This window comes from Lathamus discolor, chromosome 1 (genome assembly GCF_037157495.1).
Source record: "Lathamus discolor isolate bLatDis1 chromosome 1, bLatDis1.hap1, whole genome shotgun sequence".
Taxonomy (NCBI): Eukaryota; Metazoa; Chordata; class Aves; order Psittaciformes; family Psittacidae; genus Lathamus; species Lathamus discolor.
Genome location: NC_088884.1, coordinates 67136037 through 67163820, shown reverse-complemented (window position 1 = coordinate 67163820; position 27784 = coordinate 67136037). Strand labels below are relative to the sequence as shown.

The window sequence follows — 27784 nt, the reverse complement described above, 5'->3', positions numbered from 1 at the left end:
ACATGAGTTCCAGAGCTGATGCTCCAATACACAGTGAAAATACATGCTGAGGAACGGACAGCGATGTACCACTATATATGCCTAGAAGGCAAACAGGCCTTTTGGAAGCAGGACAGAAAAGCCAAATTCATCTTGATTTATTGTCAGGACTAGCAACAGAGATTTGCATTTAACTCATTCTAGATTGAGTATTATACAGAAGAAGATTAAGAGACTCAGAGATCCTGCAATTAAATGACTGGCTCTTTTAACTGTATTCCAGTCCCTACAGATCTGTTCATATTCTGCTGTTGGAGAAGTTGGAGAATCTCATGGACTTCACTTACCAAGCCCATTTCTTGTCCAACTGCTGCATTTACCACTCCTTTGAGGATGTACTCCTGGGGAAAAAAAAAAAAAGTTAAAAGCATTAGAGAGGACAAAGTGAAGATTTCAGGAGATGAGTAAGAGCCACCTATGTGTACATATTTTCTTCCTAAATTCAACTCTATCCCAAATCAGTTTAAGAGGTAGCTGGTTAATATGATACTATGATGGTGCATCAGCACAGCAGGACAAAGTTGCCCCCCAAAAATGCATTTTACTCACTAGTTAGTCACTTCTGCTAAGTATGTGGGATGCAAAGGTGTAATGTAGTTTCTGGTAAGTCTTATGCTCAAAGACAGTGCACCAGAAGGAACACCATAACATACTGTCATGCTTTCTTCACAATCATATAACCAAGAATCGTAAGTGCTATATTGTTACATTAAGGCACAGATCTCACATCAGGTATGCATATTGGTTAAGTATAACCACTAACATCCTTGCTCCAAAATGCATTGCATTTTTCATCAGGGCAAAAATGTCACTAGATTTGTGCTCTGTGGTCATTTTATTACTCTGCTGAAATTAGGAACAGGACTAGAGTACCCTGTAATCTCTACTCTGAGATACAACTATAGTTTAATTCTTCTCTAAACAAGATTTTTTCAGCATGTAACAGACTCATTTGTCTTACTAAAATCTTTTAATTAAAAATTATTTCTATAAACCTGCTTTAATAGGTACTTTTGATAAATCTGGCCAGCACTGTCACAGAAGTAAACATGGAGAAAGAGAAACACCTACATAGACCAACAATGGAGTGCAAAGAAATAATCTGAGAGTACTCTAAATAATAATTTTAGCACTCTTACCAACTCTCTTACAGATGCCAAATGATTACCCTATAGGTATCATGACAAACAAGAAATTTGAGAAGACCTGAAGAAGGATATACGAGTAGTTTTGCAAGTCTTAGCAGGGAGTTCCTTCCAAGTGTGAGAAAATGGGGGGAAAAAACTCAAAGATTCTTGTTTCAAAATGTGACCAAGAATGACACTGTGTTATGTGTATTAGGCACGTATATCAGAAACAGAGGCTAAAGGATCTATAGATGCTGAAAACTGTTCAAGTCTTGCTATACTGAAAAATGCAAGAAGTGGAAAGCAAGAGCAGAAGACACTCCTTAGCACAGAATCACCCAATCTGTGTTCTTGAGGTTTTCTTTCCCCTCCCTCCATCTAATACTCACACAGACTCATGAAAGGTCCCTTTCATGCCCAGCTATGTGACCTTTGGAAAATAAACTGCAAAGAGGAATAAATCAGAGACTAAGGATGTTGGAACAGCCACAAAAGAAAATTACAGTAGCAGCCAAGGGACACTGCACTTCTCACTCATTGCAGCCAAAGTGAGATGGGATTAGAAAAGACCTGTTACTTAAACCATTTAATCTAATCTAGCTAATTTTTACAGAAATGGCTTCAGGACAATCCACACAAGCATCTAAGCTAGCAGATCTGAGGGATGGTAACCATCACCAGGGCAGAAGTGACAAGTTGCTGTAGTTGGAAGAGGGCCTTCATCTATGCACTAATGTTCAGCTCCCCAGAATCAAGTCTGTACACAACAGAGCTGTATTCTTAGTTAACCCCAAGAGGTACAGTAAAAAACATCCTAAGTATTCATATATGCACATATATAATTTATGCATGCACATTAAGTCTATTGTTGATAAAGATGCAAAACACAAGAGTTTTAAGAGTGGGAATGGGACAAGCTGTCCTCAGGATACCAGTTTTGTATGTGGCAGATTTCATATCCACTTATGACCTCTGTCTTTATGTTCCATAACATCAGTTTCCCATTACCTGTGGAGCTGTAGGTTCGAGGTCCTTCATCAGGTTATAAGCCTCCTGCACATCATCTGAAATACCAGACATTAGAATGCATGACAATCCATAGCACACTGTATTAGAACAAGTCACTTGTCCTCTACAACATTCCCCAATAGTCATAGACTAAGAAATAAAGCAGTCAGACAGGAGGAGAAAGATAGCTATAAATCACTGTGAATTTATATCACAATGGTGATGGTTTTCTAGAACTCAACAAACATGGAGTGAGTAATAGCTTCTTTATTACTACAATTTTCCTAGTAGAGATAACTTGCTCCCCTTGTTCATTATCCAGTGGCTGCCTTCTCAACAGTACAAGGTCAAGATAATAAATCCATCATCTTCTTGTCTTTTCTCATATTTATTTACCCCTTAAGGAGGATAGGGTAACATGAATCTGGAGGTAAACTTCATCTCTTCCTTGTCAATATTTCAAAATCTATCTAGCAGCTCTTACCTCATCCTAATTCTAACAAGCGAAAAGCACTACTGGTATAAAAGTTTAAACTTAAAGTTTAAATTCAATTAACAACTTCCTTCCACCCAAGAAATAAACAAACTGAAAAGATCTTGAACACCTAAATCAAAAAAGATGTTGGCACTATGGTCAGCTTCGTAAAACAAGCTAGTGAAGATGCCCTTTTTATGGGCAAAATTTTGTTAATACAGCATTGTACCAGCCTCATCAAGCAAAACTATTTTTTGTTAGTACATACCATCCATATACTGTGTGGACAGTACTCTAGTGTGACTTAAGGCAATATACATCAGAGCTGCAGGGCTCCCACAGAGCCCCTCTGCTTTTGTACCCATTCCCTTGAGTGGTCATGTAGTAAGCCAGCACAAGGTACTAGACTAGCCAGAAGACTTTTTTTTTTTTTTTTTTAATTAAAAATAGGGTGGGGTTTTTTTTTGTTTATTTTGCCTAGCTCAGCTCACCATTAACCAACAGGAGAAAAAAAAAATAACAGCAGCCTTCATTTTCATTAATGTAGACCATCAGCACGGAATTACGCTCTTCAGGCTCCAACAGCCCCCAAACGCTGCTAAAAGTCACTACCTTAAAGAGCTGAAAAAAACCGGTATGCATATTTGTGCTTCAGTCAGTCCAGCTCAGAGCATGTTGTAACACAAACCTACCTTTATCAGAAACCTTTAAGTTTTGGAGGGAGAGCTGTACTGGCTCCTTTGTCAGTATGCAAGTCATTTGTATACCACAGTGAAGAACAGAAACTAACTAATGAAAATTACTGCTAGGTTGACAGCAAATTTGTAAACAAGGCTGATTCTTAAGTGATGCAGAAGATGTACTTTCCTTCTGTGTAAGCAGAACTTAATTTGAAACATAGTATTATTAACAATATTATTGGTAATAATACCAGTATTACCTATGGTGATACTGGCAACAAAATACTGCACAGAAAGGTGGCTGGGAATAGCAGGCATAGATTTACCAATGCTAAAATGTACTGACTAACCCAATGTATGACTGCTTGTATGGATAAGGGGATAGTAGTGGGCGCTGTATAATGCGATTTTATTGTATTGTGGAAAATTTGTATTTCCCACAGTACAAATTTCTGTAACAGCTAATAGTTATCAGTAGTGGGATATTCTAAAATTTGTTGCAGTCTGAACAACAATGTTGTTGAACTGAAACAATGAGGCAGTGTTTCAATTGTATATGAAGACAAAAGAAGCAGTCCTGGATACTGAGCACCAAAGAGAACTTATTCCAACTAAAAAGATTAAATCTCACCAGTCTTGTTAATTACAAATCCTACAGATGTTACTCAGAATCAGTATCTGAAACTCCAAGTCAATCACACTCAGAAAGCTTTTTCAATGTACTATGCTTGTGTATGCTCGGATTCTCTAATGAGCTTACTGTGATGCAAAGAATAACAAGGTGGTGTGACTTACTTTTGCCAGAAGTATAGATCTCCTTTTTTCCTGGTAATTTTTCAACATTTTGGGGAAAAAAAAAAAGTAGGCATGGACTTTATTTATTTAAAAATTAATAAAATACCTTTTTCTGCTTTCAGATGCTCTGGTCATCTGAACTTATTTTGTCACCTTTAAAATGTTTTGTTTTTTTTGTCACCTTTAAAAGGTGACAAAATACATTATAAAAAAGTAGTGGATGGAAAAGCAGTTATCACATCACCTTCTATTAGATGACTGCAGTTAACACCTACTCAGTACTCAGCCAGTCAAGTTGCAGTTGAACAAAGGAACACAATGAAGGAATAGGAATGGCTCTGAAAGTAAATTCATATAAAATTGAAAGAAGCCAGACAACTAAGAAGAGAAACAATGCTTTCCAACTGGTTCTGGCTATCTACCTGCATTCTTTGAGAGTTGTATAGTAGACTTGGAATGAAATGTCTTGCTCATAAACTATAGCCTTTTTTCACAGTGATTTTGGCTCATACTCTGTGTCATATTTACAGAATAGTGTAACTAGTGTAACTCTCACTATAAACATATAAACACCATTATCCCCAAAGCCATCTTCTGCAGCCCAAGAACTCCCAATACTCTGCTGAAGCGAATTTATTTGACTGCACACAATGAAAGCCCTTCTCTACAAGCCATAGGAGCTCTTAGATCATTATTTTCCAGAGGAACAGAAAATGAAATAAACTGCATTTCACTACAAAGAAAAAAAAAAAAAGGCATTTAATTGAATAGTCAGTTGAGATCAGGTGAATTAATGTCATGCCTGAAGCTATGGAAGAGCCAGAGGAAAGTGTTATTTACCTTGCCGGAGATAGTAAATCACAAGATTCAGTCTTGCCTCAGGAATAACATCAACCAGAGGAGGCAGGACCTGCAAAGCCCCTTCTCCTCCTCGGAACACCACCTGCAGAGAAAAGCAGCATATTGATAACTGTGTTATCAAAACCTTGTCTATGATCTCTTAATTCAAGGAAATTAATACTGAAGTTCCTATAGGAAAAGGGCAGTGATACTGACATTACCATATTCTTTACTTTAATATAACTATAGAGTTATGCTGTGTGACAATCTTTATTCTGAAGAATATAAATTATTTAATCCATCAGTAAAGAATAACTTATTCCAGCTTTTAGCAACTCAAAGCAGTGATACATTATATATCAAAGATTTTAAAGAATAATATGGTCTGAGACAAGAGTGAGGGGAATACATACGGAATTACAATTTGCTTATGAAGTGTTCATATGGAAAAATTAGGCTAACAACTCTGCATTTACTCAGAATGCCACAAGATCCTAAATCGGTTAGGAGCAGTCAATTACATTCCAGTTTCACATGACAGTTCCTCCAACGGAATCTAACATACTTATTCAGTAAACCACTGGCAAAAAGACAGAAATTCAAAATAAATAATGTTGACTTACAAAAGCTCAGTTGGAAAGCAGTTTTAACTCTTGGGGGGAAAAGTGTTGGCTTGTTGTGACTACTCTTGAAAAAGGACAAAGCAAGCAACTCCTCATTGTTAAATAAAAGCAATCTACTTTTAGGGGTTGATCAGCAAATAATATCACTGCTGGGAAAATTAACGTGATTAGCAACCTTTCAACTGCAGAACATACAGCAGCTTGCTGAACACTGCAGCTTTCTCCTGACAACTGCTTCTTAAGAACTTTTAGGATGAAGACCATTTTCTCTGAGTTATCTTAATTCCACTGATCTTAATTCCACTCACATTGTTTTTGTACTAAGAGTTCAAGGTTATGCATTCCGATTTGTTTCTACAGTGTCCTTATTGACTGGGTTCCACAAAATATCTTCAAAGGTGTTATTACAGGACATAAATTATTTTAATATGCCTTCAGGGTTAAAACCAACAGCATTATCATTTTCTTGACACAGTCTCAAACTGACAAGAAAACACGCCATAGATAAAAAATACACTTGATGGTGCATTGATTATATAGGTAGGATGTCTGGAGTGGGATTTACGTGGCAGCAGAGATTCAATTGGGTCTGCAAATCCCAAAATATTTCATTTTATGAATCATCAAGAAAAGCTCTACAAATGAATGTAGTTCATATTAAGTCCAAGAAATACATTACTCACCAGATTGTGCCTAATGAGCTCTTTGCCAAACTCAAATGATGATGAAGCACTCTCTGTCAAGTTCTTGAGCTCTGCCTGGAATTACATATATTCCAAAATTTTAACACAAGCATTAATGGAGTTTCATACAAGCCTGACAGAGAGACATCTCCAGCAGTGCTGGATCACTAGGTTTTTGCCCTAACAGTTTTATGTAATGTTTTAGCAATTGGGTAATATATACAGACACAAGGTCATAAGTAGAAAAAGTTTAAGACTACTGGGCACACATGCGGACAGACGGCTTAACACCAGGAAAACTGACAAAGGTGACATTCCTAAGAGAAGAACACAATGACAAAATAAAGACCTATATCAACATTACTCATTCAGATAGATAAGAAAAAAAAAAACAACCCCAAAACAACCCTGTACAGAATCTTAAACTAAAATAAAAGTGAACTGAGGGGCTGTTCAATAGATACCTCAGCAGCCTTCCCATTGTAAAGGCGGAAATGGTTACAAGCCTTAAGGTTAAGAGCAATGGTACTGTCAGGAACTTGCTGAAGATAAACAGCTAGCACTTCTTGTGATACATCATAGTAATCCAGTTTGTAATAGCATAGGGCCACATACACATTCAAGGCCAGGTATTCCCTGTGGGAAACAGGATTAAAGAGAACATTTAAATTCCACCACAAAGATATACTACAGAACCATAAATCAGTGATAAAGCTCTCACATGTCTATACATCTTTTACAAGCATGTCAAATCACAGAATCACCAAATCAACTAGGTTGGAAAAGACCCTTAAGATCAAGTCAAATCCAACCATTATCCCAGGACTGCCAAGACCACCACTAAACCATATCACTGAGGGCCTCATCTACATGGTTTGTGAACACTTCCAGGGATGGTGATTCCACCACTTCCCTGGGCAGCCTGTTCCAATGCCTGACCACCCTCTCTGTGAAGAAATTTTTCCTAATATCCAGTCTAAGCCTACCCTCAGCTTAAGGCCATTTCCTCTTGTCCATTAGCTTGTTACTTGGGTGAAGAGACCAACTCCCCCCACCTCACTACAACTTCCTTTCAGGTAGTTGTAGAGAGTGACAAGGTCGCCCCTGAGCCTTCTCTTCTACAGACTAAACAACTCCAGTTCCCTCAGCCATTCCTCTGAAGACTTATTCTCCAGACCCTTCATCAGCTTTGCTGCCCGTCTCTAGACCCGCTCCATCACTTCAATGTCTTTTTTGTAGTGAGGATAGGAACTGAATAGGATTCCAGGTGTGGCCTCACGAGTGTAGAGTACAGAGGGATGATCACTGCCCTGGCCCTGCTGGCCATACTATTTCTGATGCTGTCAGCCTTCTTGGCTGCCTGGGCACAAGCTGGCTCATGTTCAGCAGCCATCAACCAGCACCCCAGGTCCTTTTCCATGAGCAGCTTTCCAGCCACTCTTCCCCAAGATCCCTCTTGCAGAGCCTTTCTATCCTTCAGCAGATCAACATTCCCACCCAACCTAGTGTCATCCACAATTTACTGAGGGTACCCTTGATCCCCTCACCCAGATTATCAACAAAGATATTAAACAACACTGGCTCTAACATCGAGCCCTGAGGGACACCACTAGTGACCGGCCGCCAACTAGATGTGACGCCATTTACCACCACTCTTTGGGCTCAACCATCCAGCCAGTTTCCAACCCAGCAAAGAACCCACCTATCCAGGCCATGCTTTATTATCTTTTATGGCAGTGGCCAGATTTAGCTCCACCTGTGCTACATAACCTAACATATTCTCTACATAACCTAAAAACATCCTTATACTTTTCATGGGGCAACTGTCCCTTCTTCTACAGGTGATGAATTTTCTTTTCTTTCCTGAGTTTCAGCAATATCTTCCTGTTCAGCCAGGCTGGTCTCTTCCCCACTGGTTTGATTTTCAGCACATAGGGACCATGTGCTCCCGGCACCTTAAGGATTTCATTCTTGAAAAGCATCCAGCCTTCCTGGACCCCTCTGTCCTTCAGTAATGTTTCCCAAGGAATTCTGCCAACCAGCGTCCTAAACAGGCCAGTCAGCCCTCTGGAAGTTGAAGGCGAAGGTTCTGCTGACCTTCTTTCTGACTTCTCCAAGGACTGAAAATTCTGTCATTTCTTGATCACTTTGCCTCTAACCATCACATTACCCACCAGTTCTTCTCCGTTTGCAAACAGCAAATCCAGCCAGGCATCTCCCCTAGTTGGCTCAGTAACCAGCTGGATTAGGAAGTTATCTTCCACACTCCCCAAGAACCTCCTGGACTGTTTCTTCTCTGCTGTGTTGTACTTCCAGCAGACATCTGGCAGGTTGAAGTCCCCATGAGAACAAGTGCAAGTGATTGTGAAACTTCTCCTAACTGTCTGAAGAACATTTCATCTGTAGCTTCATCCTGGCTGGGTGGTCTATAAGAAACTCCTACCAGGATATCAGCTTGGTTGGCCTTCTCCCTGATCTTCACTCATAAATGTTCAGCCTTCTCACTCATCACATTGAGTTCAAGGCTATCAATGCACTCCCTGATATACAGTGCAACCCCACCACCTCTTTTTCCTTGCCTAACCCTTTTGAAGAGCCTAAACTGGGGTTTCTGAGAAATGCTTAGAGTTATTAGAGCTCTAACTGTCAGCTAAGATTGCATAGATCCAGATTTCCATTAGTGTTTTCAACGGCAGCTGCTGCAGCTTTAAAGAATTACCTGTAAAACTTTTGGTTTGCAAATTGGGGAAATGGTGGCAACTTTACACTAAGAAAATGCACAGAAGACAAGCACTATTTGGCCTGAACAGAACAGGATTTTCTACAGAAATACATTTAATATGCACATAGAAGTTTGAAAATATTTTAACGGATCTTATTATCTTATATCAAGTACAATTATCTCAAACTATCCTTGCCATTACAAGCTATCAAGCCAGAAGAACTAGACACAAAAGATAGACAGGCATTTGTGGAAACAATAGAAGTGTAACTGTTGTGAAGGTTACCCGTTTAGCTTTGAATGTTTCTTTCTACGGGTCTTGGAAATTAAAAATTTTCTTCCCTGAGCATTACATGACATATATACACACATTATCATGGACTTCTCTAAAGCATTCAAAAGGAAAAAAGATAGCTATGTATCCTGGGACAGCAATTTCTATTTTACTAAACAATTATTTCAGCCACTTGAGAATTCAATTTGTTACTTGTTAAATTCCAAATTAAAAACTTGCAGAATATGATAGGAAAAACATCAGCAAGTGTCACAGCAGGAAATGGGGTAATGGATTTAAACTTAAACAGAGGAAGTTCAGGTTAGATATAAGGAAGAAGTTCTTTACTGTGAGGATGGTGAGGTATTGGAACAGCTTGCCCAAAGAAGTGGTAAATGCTCCATCCCTGGCAGTGTTCAAGGCCTGGTTGGACAGAGACTTGGGCCACATGGTCTAGTGTGAGGTGTCCCTGCCCATGGCAAGAGGGTTGGAACTAGATGATTTTAAGGTCCTTTCCATCCCAAACTATTCTATGATTCTATGCTAAACAGAAATAGAAAGAATTTCAGACTTAAAGAAATACAAGGAACTCTCTACATAAAAACTAAGAACTGAACCCTTCTTAGAAAAGCTAAGAGGTGAAGAAGTCAGTAACCACAAACAAGGGTCACCACACTGGCCATCACGGGGTGGGGGGTGGGGGGGTAGAAAAAGACGAAGCAGGTATATAACCATATATCATCTCAGAAGTAAGTAACAAAATGAAAAAAATAATCTCAGAATTAATTAAAAAAAATATCACTTAAAGAAAGCAAAAGAGAGCAGACTTTTTTAAAACATTAATTTTTCAATGATGCTTTGCAATGAACAAAATTGAGGGGTTTGCAACTTGTGTGCATTTTGTGGTGGGAAAGGGACATAGTGATTGGGAAAATCTCCTACTTTCAGAAACCAAGCAGCTAAATAGAATTCAAATACTAACAGCATCAAAGAAATTGCAATAAGGTTCAGAGTAAAGGTGCCCACCGATTATCAAGAAGAATGCGTTTGTAGATATCAATAGCTTCTTGGTAGTGGGACCGCATGTAGTGGATAGATGCCAAGCTAAGCTGATCTTCTGTAATGTCCTGCAGATTCTGGTGAGAGCTCATCAGTTTCTTCTCATCACTGAACTAAAAAGAATGTGACATATTCTCAGATGAGTTCAGTGAGAAAAACATTTTAATTAGCTGGATTAGTTTTGTCCTAGCTGGCAAACAGCAGGTGATTAATACTAAACATCTGGAAAACCTCTGTTATTTTAAAGCTAATTTGACCAGTGGAGAAAGCAAACATTAGAGAAGGCAGACCAGTTAAAACTAGATAAATGTAAGGCTGAAAACTAAGTAGACATTTTCCTTTAAAGTGTGATTTATACATAATTAAATGTCACATGCTTTGGTGGATAAGACGGAAAGAGCTAAAATATTTCACAAACAGAATTTCACAACACAAGATTTGACTGTTATTACATGAGCCAGCAGAAATTTTACTGCTTGCAGATCCAAATCTTATTTCTCACGGATAGCACAAAAATTCAAGACTTCCCAACGCACAAGCACTAATTTTCACAAGACTTATTTACAGCATTAAGTCTCTTTCATTAGCTTCTTAAAATTCCAGTTTCTTTAACTAAACAGTTTATTTTTAAAGGATTGCTGAATAGTACATAACAGGCACACAAGGATAAAGTCAAGGAATAGAGTTAAATGTACCCATTATATTTGTATTACAATAGTAAAGGTGAGGCTATTCACCTAATCACTCCACTCAAATCAGTTATTCCAGCGCTTCCCTTTGCTGATTCAACAGTAATCACAAATTCTTTCACCCACAAAATATTATGTATTTGGTTTTCGTCTATCTTTCAGTTTTTTTTCAAATCCTTTTCCTCCCTCTTTGAGTCAGTCACAAAATGATACCCCAGCATAAAGGCAAGAGAAGTTCCTGAAGAGAACTAAAGGCAATGAGCTTCACAGTTTTGTAAAACCCTTTATATTCCAAAGACTAACCAGATGAACTAATAATTACTCAGCTTCTCTTTATCACAAACATCACTGTCAGCACCACTAGAAAAATGTTTTAAGATTTCTCTCTTAACAAAGATTTAAGTAAAGAGAATCTGATATCGAAGCTAACATTCAGGATTTATACTTTCTTTCAACTCAGTCTTTTCAGTAGCACAATACTTGTTAAGTATAACAACAGTATAACACAACCCCAGATTTAAGGGAACATAGCTATGTTTGGTAAATTAAATAAGCATTTAATTCTTGTTGAAATTAATGTAAATTTCATGCCATAAACAATGCAACCTATTGGATACTGAATGACTTAGGAGGATCAGTAACAGCATACAGACCACTTCGGTCAAATTGCTAAATACAAAGCAGCTGCAACTTACAAAAACTTGGTACACAGAAGAAGAAAAATAGTGGCATATACATTTCTGATTCTATTTGAGTTCCAGGTTCCTTATGATCAAAAATACCATAAGGTTCCTGTTGTATGACTTAAGTGAAGTGTGTTTATAAGATTTTCCTTAGACACATGCTGAGGGCATTGACTCTAAGATTTTGTTTTCACACTCACTTTCTCATCCACATTTTTATACAGAAGGGTGGTTATGGAAAATGTTTGTTCTCTTGCTGTCACAGACATTTTAATTATTCTGCCAGGTTGCTAGCATAAATTACACATTATCAAATTGAAAAGAAAACAAACAAAGCAGGAGTGAAGACATCATACCTTATGTGCCAGGTGAAAGAGTAAACGATTCTGAAGACGACTCTTAGGTGCTGAAAGGAAAATTCGGTAATTATCACTGCACAGAAATCAAGCTGTCACTTATTTTTAACTTTCTTTCTCAACAGACATGCATGCACCCATATTCTTTCATTAACTAGCCCAAGAACAGTTCTTCACTGATGTAGCCTTTGCAGGTCATGACCCATGGCATATTCTACCAATTTTAGAGTGGTTTAAACGCCTTCCTATCTTCCTATCTTAATTCCCTGACCATTTATTTTTAAATCTCTTCTGAAAATAACTTTTCATTGGCCTCTGTCTTCCATGAGTCTTTAAATATTTAGGAATTGCACTATCATTTCCCTGCAGGGTCGTCTGGATAATTGTGGGGTTTTTTTGTGACACATAGCACAGCATCTTTCAGAGAATAAAAAGCAGCAACAGATAAACTCATAATCAAGGCTCCTTCTACAATGTGTTACATTTAAAATAAGTTGTGATTCATAATTTTAGGAATCTTGTCAACTTCCAGTGTATTGTGAAACCCATTGCTGCTATCATTTTGTTATATATGCACATCATAGTATGCTCAGCTAAGATTCAAACTAAGATATGGAAAGAGATTTAAGGGAGACACAGCCTTTCTAAAGCCCCCGAAGTTCAGGAAATTTCTTACTGAACCAGGATTAGAAATTCCATTTAACTCACTCCATATGACACAAATTGTTAACTGTAGAGCTTCAAGTCACTAGAGAGAGCCTTATGCTTCACTGAGAGTGACAAAGGTCCTCGTCCAACAGAGCTATTAATTTCTTTTGCAAGCAATCTTCCAAAAAGCTTTCCCTTGTTTCCTGTATTTTCTTTAGCCTACTCAGCTAATGAGCACTCTCATTCTTGCTCAGACCAACCAGATGGCAACCTATGTTTCAACAGAAAGGATGAACATGGAATCTTTCAAAAAGCAGAATGACTTACTGTGTTTATGAAGCCACAAAAGTTGCAGAGTTAGCAAAGCAATGGCCTGTAACACAAGGCTGTAATTCTTCTGACATCCTAAACCATGAAAGAGGGCTCAAACCACCAAAACCTCTTCCCTCGGCCCTCCCAAGATGGAATTTTCCAGTAATAAGTTAGGGTTTTGGTATTTTTTTTTTAAAGCATGTAGGGACAGATTTTCAGGCTTCTTACTCTTTCTCTACATAGTAAAAACACCCTTTGTAACAGTGGACATTGCCAAAACCCAGGCCATTCTCATCAGGCTGGTGGTGTAAGCCTGCCCACATACTTCTGATAGGTACAGCAATTATTTCTCTCACTTCCTCCTTCCCAAGCTGTGCTATTTAACCACGTTACCAGAAAAAAAGGACAGAGATTTGTATTTTTTAACAACTGCTACAACACAAATGTCCCAAAAAAGCCAAGGCGGTATGAGAGCGCTCTCACAAAGCCACATCTTAACAACAGAGCATGAAGTTTTTAGGAAGTGTAGGCCTTCGATCTAGGATAAAAAATGGGAATTTTCATTAGCCTAATTATTAAAGAACAGGAAGGTTTTTTTCTGATCTACAATCAATATTGTATAAGCAACAGTAGCCACAGTATAACTAGAATGTACTATCGTGTCAGAAATTCTTTCATTCACTGAGTTAGAAAGTTAAGGTACCTTAATTTAAACGCATGCTCTTCAAAATGTTGTTGGTAATGATAGTGTGGCAACTCTACATGTGCCCCAGCATTAATTGATAGGTTTTATTATCAAAGTTTAGAAGGGCTGCACATGGACCCCACATGTGCTTTTGTGTGAAACCACATATGCTTTTGTGTGAAACCACAACCACCCCTCACAATTTAAAACATTTGGTCATCAAAGACTCCAAAAATATAAGCAGGACAGATTGTGGGATTTACACTGAAAAGAAGGTATTATATAATCACAGTGCCATGGGTAAAGACAGGCTTTTTTTCTTTTTTTTTGAGTTGGTTTTAGCATTAATTTTGCTGTGAAAATTGTGACTTGCAAGCAATACTCCCTCAAGAATCTAAACCAAGGAATTCTTGTTTCTCTGGTCAACCAATGACTGCAGTGCTGCCTTCTTAGACCTGGCATCTGATCTGACATTAAAATTATTATTTACTTCTTGGCAAAAACTGAAGGGTTAGTCCATGTTATTTTACACCTAAAACCAGGCAAAAGATGAAACCTGAGTACTGATGGTGGGCATGGATATACGGAGGGAGAAAAAAATGTTCTCTGTCATATGATATGATACTATCCATTTGACAGTCTTTAAAATAAGACACTTAACGTCAGCCAAAGAAGGAGAGGGCAAAAAACAAAAGAAAAAAACAGTCCTGTTGATACAGTAAGCAGAGCCATGGAAACATTAAATATCAGCAGTTTCTTTTCTACCAGTGCCAAATGCATTTTTTAGGAAGACAAGGAAACATATGAATAAGATCAGATTACTTTTCAGAAAGAATTTGGTTATGAATATTGGATAAAGCTGTTGTCAATCACTGAAGCAGGAAGTGATACAACTGCCTCATCAGAGATAATGACATTAAAGGGACATTAGGCTTGTTCTTTTACTACTCTTTGCTGCTACTGAATTTCATCGTTGCTGATGTATTGATGCCACAAGGAAGCACAATCTTTTCCTATCCTACTTTTTCAAGATGATTGTAAATTATTACTTTATCAGTACTAAGCAATCTAGGGGTCATAACAAACATGATGACAATGCTGAATGGCAATAAACTGGACCCTGCTCCAAATCTAATATTGTCCTTGTGCTAAAGACATGACTGAGATAGCTAGATAGAATATATCTCTTTCAAGCTAGGAAACACACCAATATCCCTACACTAGAATTTTTGTCATGATCAGTGATGTTCCAGGCACTAAAGTCATAGTTGACATTGATCTTCAAAATTTTCTGTGTAGTTTTATGTGCTGACACTGAACAGGTACCCAGTGAAGTATTTGTAAAAGTATAACGAACAGAAGGCAGTTATCTTCAATAATTACTAAACAAAAAGTTAAGCTCACTAGAAATGGCAGCTCAGACTCCTCGTGGGTTCCATTTTGCTGCCACAGGCAGTAAGAAGATGATGAAACACAGTAATGGACAATGTGGCATTTGTGCCCTCTTGTAAAAGTGCAAGGCAATGCTGGTCATGCATCCAGTATTAACAAATCCCATCTAGCAGATGTAATGTATATGCTGTAGCAGCACTTCACACATTAACGGACATAGAACACATCTTATACATAGCAGGAGCTGGTAGGAATGAAACAGGGTTAAGAAGGCTCCAGCCTGACAGCACACAAAATAGCACCAGAAGGAATATTATTCTCCTGTCCCTGAGAAACAACACCCTGCTCACCTGAATACAGTAGTTGAATGAAGCCCTCTGTGCCTCAGAACCACAGTTTCACTGGTGGAAGGAATATGCAAGGGTATGGGAAAAATGTTTGTAAAAGCCATGGTGAGGCAGCGAGGTTCACACACACACTTGAATAGCTTGACTGTTTAGAATTTTCTTGAATGAAATTTACAGAGGACATTCGCTGAAATTTTCCCATTCCCAAAATACATAAAAGCTAGTGCAGCTATGTTCAGTTACTTGCAATATATACACATTTCATTTCAGTCATGCTTAAGCGCAGGAAGTTAAAGATCACTGAAGCAAATACTACCAATTATTACTGTTCTGTAGGCTTCACAATACTTAAAAAGGAAAGCAAGAAAATAAGGTTAGTAGTTTTTAAAGTTTAAATATGTATAAGTTGATAGTTTCACTTACACACTTGGAAAGTTCCATATATCTAAATCTGCTGGTTCAAAACCACAGCTAAATGTAATGAAAATGAATTACTGCTCTCAATCAACTTTTCCATGCCCGCTTGTTACTGCACATTTTCACTGGTGACAGCTCTCTGACACCTGGCAAACATTAGTACACGCATAAGCAAAACTGGTTTGGAAAATGTCATTGCTCTTACTAACCCATTTCTGTTCTGCTTTTGTACAACATTGCTCCTTCCAGTATAGCCTGTGAAATGAGAAGTATCTCTGTTCAGTTAAACCACATTCAGATCTGACACATGCAGAGTTGTGAAGAAGTAATGTAATTACAAGGTTTGCCCATCAAAATTAGAAGGGAGGAAAAAAAATAAAAATCCCCAAACTACAAACAACTTTAATGACTGGTTGAGCAATGTAACTCTGTCTGCACATGAATCCTTAATTTCATTGTAAAATTCCATTTATCCAAAAAAGACTGCTTTTCATAACAGAGTTAACTGCAGCTCCACTTATGTACATTTTGTGGCTTAAAAGAACAGTTAGTTCTTGTGTTTTTCTTAATGCAGTGCTAGCCAATGGCTTCTGAGAGCACTACGCAGGCTTCTAAACACTAGGACCAATTGCCAGAATCACCATGCAAATGTGTCAGGCTAAGTTTCTACCCCTTATCCTTTGCAAGACACATGAACTGTAAATGCACCATAAAGTTATTTGGTTTTATAATAAAAAAAAAATAAATGTATTTGTCATTACTTCTTAAACCAAGAAGAAGACTTCCAGCCTCATTCTCCCAAGGCTAGAAGGGCTATCACACACATGGAAAACACATTCAGCCAGTGCATGATAGTAGAGAGGCAGAAGGAGTAAACAAAGCATCACTTGGCAGCTTCACTATGGGGTGACTACAAAACAACAGTAGCTCCCTTGAAGTAACTCCACCTTAGATACAGGAACATTAATAACTGCAATGTAAGAGGACAGCAGCCTATAATATATGAAAGGAATTTGGAAGAAAGCCTAGAGGAGGTAAAGTACAACCATAATGAAAAACTTTCAAAGAAAGATATTTCTTTATTGGCTTTTTGCTCTACTTCTGAGGTTATATTTGCATTAATTCTGGTTTATATGACTTCTGATATACAGATTTATACTTTCCTGAGAGAATGTACCATGAAATTTTAATTAAGTAACGACAAGCTAAAAGAACACATATATTACAAACCAAACGTAAAACCTTGCTCTACAAGAGATTGTGGACTATGTATCTCATATGAAATGCAATAACTACCTTATGGCTTTTAATGCTAATTTCCTAATTTTTAAGTATCCTGCATGTTTTTCCTCAGACAGTTCATAATAATTTTCTCAAGCAACAGCTATAGTATATGGCAAGAAGGAGCTTCTATTTGATTTCTAGGTATTTACATGTTTGTGTAGAAGATTTATTACAGAAAGCTAGCTGACGGTTATGTTCCCTTCACAGAGAGATTCCATCACTGTAGTAATTTAGAATTATAGCTGAAAAATAAATTATTTCTCCCTCATTTACTTTAGCATTATGCTACTTTCAGGAGCTTAACGTAACTGCAGAAATAAACAGCAAGCAGTATGCAAGAAATTAAGCAAAATAATCCCAAATAACAAAGATAATCAGCCCAAGACTAACACTATCTATCATTCAAGGCAGTACTGAATAAATGGTATTCTTCTAGAGACTTCACCTGTTGTGTCTATATCCAATGAAATATTTTGCTTCTTTAGGATCTTTGCAAAATCATGTAAGAGGTCTCAAGATGTTATGGCCTCAGCTGTCAATAATGTATTACGAACAGCCATCACTGATGCAATCCTGAGATGTTAAAGAAAACCTAGAAGAGGATCTGTCTGTCTTGAGTGGAAAAAACCATTCAACCTCAATGTAGAAAGACTGAAATGATGGGAGTGGGAAGAGGAATATACAATACTTTGAAGCCTTCAACGGAGAAATGACAAGTGCTACAAATCTTCAGCTGTGTCTGGCTCCTCACCAAGCTTAAGTAGCCACAAATCATCAGTGCTATAGTACTCACAAAAAAGTTTTAGCACCTCACTAAAAAACCTGGCATGCTGTCTTTAGACAATTAAATAAAATCAGGACTAGCATGAGCAATCAGTTACTCTCTGTTCCCTCCCTCAGCTATGCTCTCTACATCTTGCACTCCTTTCTTAATATTCTTGCCTTTGACTCCAGCACCCAAGTACCACTAACAGCACCTCTTACCCTACCACTCACCATGAGCTAACTCACAGTTAATAAAGGTGCATGCCCAGCTGTGTATCTGTCACCTCTAAAATAGATAACTGTAATTCACATGATGTGAAGCTGATGACAATGACTCCAACAGGTACAGGGTGCAGCTGCTTGCTTCCCCCATGGTTTAAGTTATGCTGACACCTTAAGCTGCATTGCTCAAGTATTTTCAGATTCCAGTTCAAGTCCTATATTGTAATCTCTAAAGATCAAATTTGTGGTACATTAAAAATGAAATTATTTGTGAATATTAGAATTTTACACACCTCTTGAAGAATACAGATCACAAAGCTCTGTGAATTTTTATAGTTACAAATAAAACATTCCAGTGTTTTGTTTCCAAATGGCATGGTCTTCCAGAGGATTTAAAAGGATACTACAGAACTGTCCTTTTTGAAGTTACTCCTCCACAGTAGCAGAAAGTACAGTTATTTTCCTCCCTACCCTATTTTCAGCCCAAGACTAGAAGACTAAAGACAGAAAGAAAGAAAGGAGAAAATCTGTAAGAGTTTTATCCTGCAAAGGCAAGAGTCAGAAGCTGAATGAGGTATCATTACTATTAATTCTATTTAGAAAGCACCAGGATACTTATGGCTATGGAAGACAGTATACATCACAAAGATAAAAAAAAAAGTGATAGGTAACAATTAAACTGCAGAAACATTTTTAGGCAGTAAAAACTGCCTTGGAATCTAATTTCATTCCTCTTCTTTAAATTATCCCGTTCAGATTAAAGTAGAAATGTAACATTATGTGACTGCAGTGAACTCCACACCTTGAAGAATCACATACCCAATATCTGACTTATGAGGTGACAAGACCACCTACTAAGTCACTCAAACTATGTAAACAGAGCTCTTGTCCACATCAGGGATAATGCTGAACCCTCTCAGCTCTGCATTTTGTGCTAATTTCACCTGCCTAATTAGCTTCATCTGCACTGGCACAGAGACATTAGATCAGTCAAAAGAAAAGTAACTTATTGCTGCTGGTCAGTACATGCTAGGTTTTGTATTTAGAAATTAATAAGAATTTTTTTTTGAGACGCTTCTTTTCAGTTCCAGCTGCTCCACCTGCCCACGGTATTTTTAGGAACCAAACTGCAATAAATGTCTCCTGTTAAATGGAAACAAACAAACACACAAAAAAGAATCAACCCAACTTTGCTTAAAAGTGTCCTTCCTTTATTCCTATATATATATATACACATAAAAGCATTAAATACTTTGTCTGGAAATCACTTTAAGTGTTCAAGTAGTCCTTTCCATCAGAGACATATATCTTACCTTTCAAGGCTGCTTGTTCAGCTTGTGTATACATTCCCAGAAAGAAATATGTGCATGCAAGGTTCACCCAAACATCTGGATTGCAAGCTGGTTGTTTGGTTAAGGCCTCATATTCCTTATAACAGAAGAGAGGGTTGTTTTTTTAAAAATGCTTAATAGCACAGACTTGTGTTAAATATCATCTTTATACCATATTTCTTTTTCCAGTTTACAATGTATCATTAAATTCTTGAGATTGAATGACTTATTCTCAAGTTCACTGCAGTTTTAACAATGAAACTATTACATATTAACCTATGTCCCTAGCTCCTTTTTGTTTACAGCAATAGGAAAAAAAAAAGGAACAAGCAGCACTATAAATCTTCATTGTATGAGCATGAATTCTGTCAATACTGAAATTATAAATATATAAAAATACAACAGAAATAATTGTATATAAGTACATTCTTTATATTTATAAAAGATTAATGTATTAAATTTATAAAGGCATCAAAATAACCAACTTTTCCACAGTCTTTTCTGATGCTTTCCTAAGTTCTCCTCCAGTCAAAGCCTGGGAGGTATAAATGCCAGGGAAATCTCTTTGTGAATATTTACTGCAGCAAGTGTTAAAACATGCTTTTATAAACCTGTAGGTAGTGTCTTAGCATAGATTAAAACAGTGGTCTCCAAAGTGGAGTGTATGCAACCATGCAGCCCAGCAGTGGTGCAAGACAATATCATTGTGTGCAGGAAGAATTTTTTGGTACCATTAATAACTAAAATAAATACTTTAAAAATAGTGTTTATTTAATCTTTACATCATATTTTTAAATTTCTGTTTTGTGTATTTTTATAATTACATGTTAGTATAGTACTATATGTTTATACATACAGGTATGTATATTGGGTGGGTGCGTTCAAAACTTTTTTGCTGGTGGGATGCATGACTAAAATTGTTTGCAAACCACTGCATTAAAATACAAGCCTACAAGTCAGTATTGTGCAAATTCAAAATTTCCTAATAGATATAATTAAATATTACTAAAATGTGCATAACTTCACCGTTTCCCATTTTAAGATTTACAACCAATAGCAACAGAAAATCAGAAGATACCATATTCTGGTATCTTGCACATCCACATTCATTACACATCCCTTAATACTGCCAATACTGCCACACAGCCTGCTTCATTTCTTGCTCTTTGTAGAACATAAACACTTAACAGATGAATCTTTCAATCTATTTTTTTTTTTTTTAAATCGAAAAAACTCAACCTTGCAGCTACAGAACAGTGACATTCCTGAAGATTTTTTTTTTTTCTCCTCTGTCAGGTTTCTGTTATTACTAGGAAAGACCATCCCAGTGAAAGTGCCTGCTGCTGGTGCTCCTGCTCTCCATTCCGCCATGTTCAACCAGCAATGTAAGGCAAAGCAAGCAGGGTCATGCAAAGTTCTCACCAGACCTGAAAGAATGCCACCTACATACTCACAATCACCATCAGCCTCTCATCCCTCCCAGCAACACAACCACCTTGCTGACTCTGTACTCTTTTATTCAAACATATGAATTGGAATTTCCCTTTGCCTAGGAAGAATTTACCAGGTTGTACTTGTATGGGTCAAAAACTTCTTACCTGTTGGGGAAAGGCACAGATGTAACAATAGCACCAGATAAATAAGCCATGCCCAAAGGTCAGTGAATCCCAAGAAAATAAACATGCTGACAACAATAAACTTTATAGTTTGCAAGCATAAAGACTTTTTTTTTTCTGTTGCCAAGAAAAAGTAAACTGTACTCCAAAACAGAGAAAGTAAGGTATGCTCTTAAAAGCCAGCTGAGTTTTGCTAGTACTTCAGGGACTAACTGTCCTTCAAGAAGATTTAAAATAAATGACAAAAAACAACCAACCAAACCAAAATATTTACATAGAGGCCAATCTTTCTACTGAGGCCAGTTCAATCTTGATATAGGTCTGTCACAGAGCTCTAAGAGACAGGCCACTGCTGTTTATTGGGACCATCTGGAATCTTTCAAAACCCGTCCAGATGAAATGTACTCAAAGGTCTCTTTTGACTATAGCTTCAGGCAGATTAATTAGAAAAGACAAAGTGCATAAACACATGTCATGTTCTGGCTTGGCCATTCAAAGCAAGCAATAAATAAAGAGTGCTCTAGAAGTACCAAAGTGAACCTATGGAAACACAGCAAATAAAAATTAGGACTATTACTGCTACTTACCCTGTAGTTCTGGGCCATTAGCCCAGACTATGTGCTGTTGCCCCTTTCCTCACTGAAAGACATTCAACATCAGTCTCTCCAGGACTACTTCACAAGTACCTTCACTCTCCTCTCTAAAAACCCAGCAAACTCAAATAAACTAAATACTCCAAAAGCTTTCCCAGCAGTCAACCTATGCCGTATTTTTGCCAACCAGGACCATAACAACTTCTTGCTATTTCAACCTCCTGCAGCTCTCATGCCTTTCACAAGACACCTGCACTTTTTCTCAAAAGCAGGCTGCCAGACTGATTGCCTACAACTGTGGACACCTACTGATAATGCTGTGGCCATCAGGATTCTGCTCCATGCCCTTATTCTTTGTCTGCCCATAAACACATATCTCAAAGAGCCAACAACAGGCCAACCTATAGAGCTGCCCCACAAGTGCTCAAAGGAGGTATGGAGATACTCATCGTAACCTGGCTATGCCAGCGAAGCCTAGAAAACTTCACCAAGCCAAAAATTAATCTTTTATTTCCTAGCTTCATCTCTCAGGAACTTGAGTGTACCTGTATTCTCACACTTCTTGCGGAAGTACTCAAGCAAGACCTGATTTTGTTCATGGATGAACCATTACTCTAGTACAGCCCTGTTCCTTTCCTGATTTACTATTTGACTGAAATTATCCCGAGGGTAGGCAGAAGTCCAGTCCAGTGAAGAGTGGAATGACTCCCAAGTCTCCTTTAGGAAGGAGGCAGCAGACAGAATCACAGAATGGTCTGGGCTGCAAAAGACCTTAAAGATCAGCTGGTTCCAATCCCCCTGCCATGAGCAGGGATACCTTCCACTAGACCAGGTTGCACCAAGCCACGTCCAACCTGGACTTGAATGATGCCAGGGATGGGGCAGCCACAGCTTCTTTGGGCAACCTGTTCCAGTATCTCACCATCCTCATAGTGAAGAATTTTTCTCCTAATGTCTAACTTAAATCTCACCTGTCAATTTAAAGACATTCCCCCTTGTCTTGTTACTACATGCCCTTGTAAAAAGTCCCTCTCCACATTTCTTGGAGGACCCCTTTAGGTACTGGAAGCTGCTCTAAGGTCTCCACGGAGCCTTTTCTTCTCCAGGCTGAACAAGCCCAAGTCTCTCAGTCTGTCTTCATAGGAGAGGTGCTCCAGCCCTCTGAGCATCTCTGTGGCCTCCTCTGGACTTGCTTGAGCAGCTCCATGTCCCTCTTGTGCTGGGAGCCCCAGAACTGAATGCAGTACTGCAGGTGGGGATCTTAAAAGAGCTGAGTAAAGGAGGAGAATCCCCTCCCTCAACCTGCTGACCATACTCCTTTTGTTGCAGCCCCCGTTATACTTGGCTTTCTGGGCTGCAAGCACACACTGTCAGAGATTGCAGAAATCACTGACTGTGGTTTGTGAGATTTTAACCAAAATAATGCATTGAAGGCTCTGGCCCAGGGACCACGCTTTGCTCTCACATGTGCAGCCGATGGGCCAAAATGGCATTACCATGTCTGGCAGCTGTACCACACCACCATCCTGCATTCCTAAACCCAGGCAGAGGGTGCAGAGTGCAAATGTGAAACCCGTTCTTGAATTCAACCTAGCAGTGGAACTGCCCTTGCCAATTCCTCTCTTAAATTGTTAATACCTCAAACATATTATAACCCTCCCTTTCCTAGGCCCCAGCTGCTACACTTCATAAGATCAAGCATCTCAGAAAAAGAATCATCGGACTGATTCTGGTCCTTGGGTGACATTGAGAAATTTTTCAGGAAAGATGTAAGATTAGTGCTGTGAACAAGTCAAGGCAGAAAGATGGGTGGGGTTTTCCCCATTAGGAATAGTAGATGTGGAAGATTCCAGAAAAGTAATTAGATGCTGTCATTACTAGGGGAGTTCTGGTTGCCATACAATGCCAGGAAAACACTAGTCACTCAGTTTTAGTAAAACTGAATTTGTCAGAGAAGGAAGTTAGAGAGTCCCCTGGGAGGGACCACCACCATGACTGCTGGAAGACTTGAGCCCAGTGCAGTATCATTTGTCAACTGGTGTACAGCAGTAGGGATGATCCCACCAGGCCAGTGTCAGTGTCATATCCTTTGAGAAAGGCATCTACTTACTAAGAAGGGGATAGTGTGACCCGAGTGAAGCTGCAGTTAGTGCTCTACCTAGAGATTATGTTATTGTTGGTTTGTCTATGATAAGAGAATGTGGAATCTCTCATGTGAGTGTGCCACATATTTTGCTGTCTTTTTCTCTGAACATTCTTGGAGCTGAAGATCTGTGTGTTTTTCTTTTTGTCCCTGCTTCACCAAGCAGTAGATAATGCCCACCTGACCCTAATTCCCAACCTTCTCCAAAAGTTGCCATGCAACCAGCACACCTGGCTCGCTACAAAAGGAGCATTATAAATGAAAGTATTACTGAGCAGCATAATTTCTGAAGATCCTCACTAGGTATATGGACTACAAACCACAGACTGGGAATACAGTGACATAGACCATGCATTGTCACTTGCAGGCAACTCAGAATGTGAATAATTTAGACTGTATGGAATATTACTCTGGAGAATTCTGCAGAATATTCTACCCATTGTATTTTATTTACAGTGCTCTTGGAACTCCCCAAAGAGTGCTCCAAGATCTAGAGGATACAGATAATAAAGGAATTTGTCCTTGAGAATACAGCAGCAATGCCTCTGTAACAGCAGAGAAGATAGAGCATTACACTTCAACCTTGAAGCAGAACTGAAAGGCAATTCAGCCTCCACAGTCAGCACTCTTTTCCTCGATTACTACAGGCTTGGGAATTACAACTACGGTGTTCTGTCTCAAAAGAAACTAGGTTGAGATACACAGGCTCATTTCCCACATGCCACCACAAAATGACGAAGTTATCAGGGCTTACCACTGTGTCAAAGATCAGTCTTAAATCTGAAAAGATAGGCCCTGGGATTTCTCACTTAAAACATGCACACAAACAAGCCAGCCGAAAACCATGCATACAAACCTTTTATTGTCCTTACTTGGGCAGAAAACCGTGAAAAAGAGGACTGTTAAAAGTTTTTACAAGCCTGAATCAACAGCATCACCTAGTGGTGAACCCAAATGAACCAAACAAACAAACAAAAAAAAGCTCTTACTCTTTCGTTGAAGGAAACATTTAAAAATCTGCTCTGGCTATAAAAGCACCCACTGGATATTCCAAATAGCAGAAGTGACTTCAAAGAAATTGCAAGCTATTCTTCATTTGTAAACAAACATTTTTCTGTTTTTTAAACATTCACTGCCCATTAACACCTAACGTCTAGATATAAATTAACTACAGCAATTGATTGTTACATTCATAATGTTTAAATTCTGCAACTCAAGTTACCACTATGTCCTGTACTACTATGCTGCATTCTGTACTGTCAATTTGATTCACTGAGCATTTGTAACATCTCTAATGGATGTCTCCTCTTCAGGTTTTTAGGGGGGGAAAGTGCCTTGTGAATTTACTTGGAAACTTTAGAAATTCTATTTCTGCTATACAACTGCATTTGTACATGTGACCATGCATTACTATAGTCAAACACCTAATTTTACCCAAGATAGAAACTATCGCCATTGTTCTAGAATGTATTTCTCTGTGGTTATTTCTGCTTGTTAATACTTCAAGTTATCATCTGTTTTTAATATTTTCTTAAGAGGGAAAGCAAGAATCTGCAAAACGAGTTATACTTCACAGTTCTGTTTCATAGTGAATCACAGTGCAGAACTCCTTAGCTGATACTGAAACCAGTAAGCCCTAATGGTGCATTACAGCATTGCAAGGACCCAGCAATCACACCTGTAGGAATACAGCAATGAGACAAACAATACTTAGGGAGAGACGGAGTTGTTTTTCAAATCTTGACTAGCTTACATGCAGCCTTGTGGGTATCACCACACCACTCCACAACACTCCCTCTTCTGCTGTGTACAGATTCCAGCTCTTGCAGGTACAGAGCCAAGCAGCTACACAAATTTGCTAAGACTTCTACAGAGAAATATGCTAGCACAATAGAGGGATCTAAGGAACACTGGCAACAAACTGATTTGCAACAAACTCGGTTTCATTGGAGACATAAACGGACACAAGAGAAAGAATTGTGTATTCTTTCTCTTACTCATGCACTGAAAGTGACACAACAACATTTTATGGTGCAAATATTAAAAATGTATGGTATTTGAATAATCAGTATGTCTTTTAGTGACTTAAAGCTTCTGGAGAATAAGTACATCTCATTGCATTGAATTACCCAATACAAGAAAACATAAAGAACAAGAAGAAAGTACATTAAATGGGCAGGGGCATCAACCTCTAGAGAAAGAATACACAATGAGACAAAAACATAATTAAACCTGAAAAACAAAATTGTGGAAAGTAGATGCAAAAAGGGAATATAAAATTTAGGACATGATCTCTGACACTTAAATTAGGCTACTAAGCTAGTATTAAATCAGATACTAGGTAACATTAAAAAAGGTTAATTTTTATGGGACAGCATCTACCTTGTTACCATACATCTGTATCTTAACTGGCTGGTAGATCTGTTCTCTATTACAGAACATCTTCCTCCTTTTGTCATCACTTTATCACATCCTGATTTCCAACCTCAGGGAGCTGTATTTCCCCACCTTACCTCCAGTGCTCTCTTGTAGTCACCCAAATGAAAGGCACAATATCCCATCCAAAGGTCAGTATCCTCCTCCTGCTCACCCACCTGCCGTTTAAACTTTGTAGAGAAGAAATAATGTAAGAGTTTTGTCCACTGCCACACAGTTTATAAAGCCCCACAGATCATCAAACTAATACTAGGCCATCTTATCTCACGGACGGCTTGACAGCTATGGATGCTACAGCGGTGGAGCTGCGCTAACATTTCTGAGGGAAACAGCCGGCAACTCACATGCCAAACCTAGTCCTGCGAACCGAGGGGAAAGCTGCTGCAACAGGGCCTAACGGGTGCGGTAGGAAGAGAGGCGGACACAAGGCCGGGGAAGGGCTCGCCTGGCCCTCAGGGGTGTCGGGCACAGGCCTGGCAATAACGATACCGCTCTCCCGAAGGGAGCGGGAGAGCCGGGGGGCGGCGGCTCCCTCGGGCCGTCGCCACCGTTACCTCCAGCAAGGCGATCGCGCCGGTGAAGTCCCTCAGGGCCAGGAGCTCTTCCAGCTGCGGCACCTTCTTCCCTTTCTTCCTCCGCCTGTCTAACGGCGGCGGGGTATCCGCCACTGCCGGCTTGGCCCGGGAGAGCATCTGGACAAAGATCAGAGCGGAGCCTAAGCAGAAGCTCCCCCGTCCAAGACGAAGGAGGCGCCGCACCCCACAGCCCGCCACCCCTCACCATCTTGCCGCCAGACCCGCACTCCTCGCTCTGCCGACGGCGCCGTTGCCAGGGTAACAGCGGGGCGGTGGACAGCAGCGGCGCAGGCCCGAGCGCAGCAGCGAATAGGCGCCGGCTCGGGAATGGAGCCGCCCCCCGGGTTCCGCCTCCGCTGCTGGGGCCGGCCGTCTGCGAAGCCAACAGAGAACGGGGAGCGGGCTGTGCAGGCTCCCGGTCTGTCTTTAGTCACTGGCACGCTGAACACGTAGGACTAATGTGGTCTAATTCCAACCGGTGGCACTTAATCCCCCGTAAACACAGATTCACATACGGGTGCAGAATAGACTGTCCCCTCACTCAGGAAAATAGTTGGAGTGTATGATGGAGCCCAGAGACACCAGGGAAAAGTACTGATGAGCAACCGGTTTGCATGTTACCACCCCCTTTTGTCCCTTGTCCTGTGTTCCATACTGGTTCCTCCCCAAACCTGGCGAATACTGTCCTGGTTTCAGCTGGGATAGAGGTAATTTTCTTTGTACTAGCTGGTACAGTGCTGTGTTTTGGATTCAGTACGGGAATAATGCTGATAGCACAGCGATGTTTTAGTTACTAAGTAGTGCTTACCCTAAACAAGGACTTTCCAGTCTCTCATGTTCTGCCAGTGAGGAGGGACACAAGAAGTGGGGAGGGAGCACAGCCAGGACACCTGACCCAAACTAGCCAAAGGAATATTCCACACCACATAATGTCATGCTTAGTGTATATACTGGGCTTGGAGGTG

General features: G+C 39.3%; 1 protein-coding gene across 3 annotated transcripts in view; it reads right to left on the bottom strand.

Annotated features, from left to right (window-relative positions):
• The window catches only part of IFT56 (intraflagellar transport 56), a 50145-nt gene extending 23033 nt beyond the window's left edge, over positions 1-27112 (bottom strand). For 2 of the 3 annotated variants that reach the window (XR_010612156.1, XM_065676525.1), the window contains exons 1-11: positions 27025-27112; positions 26799-26936; positions 26322-26414; positions 19439-19553; positions 12054-12103; positions 10293-10438; positions 6735-6906; positions 6271-6345; positions 4965-5067; positions 2175-2230; positions 327-380 (exon numbers count right to left, since the gene is read on the bottom strand). Coding sequence is in view for 2 of the 3 variants with exons in the window: in XM_065676525.1 (XP_065532597.1) it covers positions 327-380; positions 2175-2230; positions 4965-5067; positions 6271-6345; positions 6735-6906; positions 10293-10438; positions 12054-12103; positions 19439-19553; positions 26322-26414; positions 26799-26936; positions 27025-27027 (1005 nt within the window). In the remaining variant the exon portion in view is untranslated. Of the gene's footprint in view, positions 1-326; positions 381-2174; positions 2231-4964; positions 5068-6270; positions 6346-6734; positions 6907-10292; positions 10439-12053; positions 12104-15440; positions 15508-19438; positions 19554-26321; positions 26415-26798; positions 26937-27024 lie in introns of those variants that run through there. The other variant, XM_065676536.1, reaches the window with a different exon arrangement.
• Positions 27113-27784: the final 672 nt, after the last annotated feature.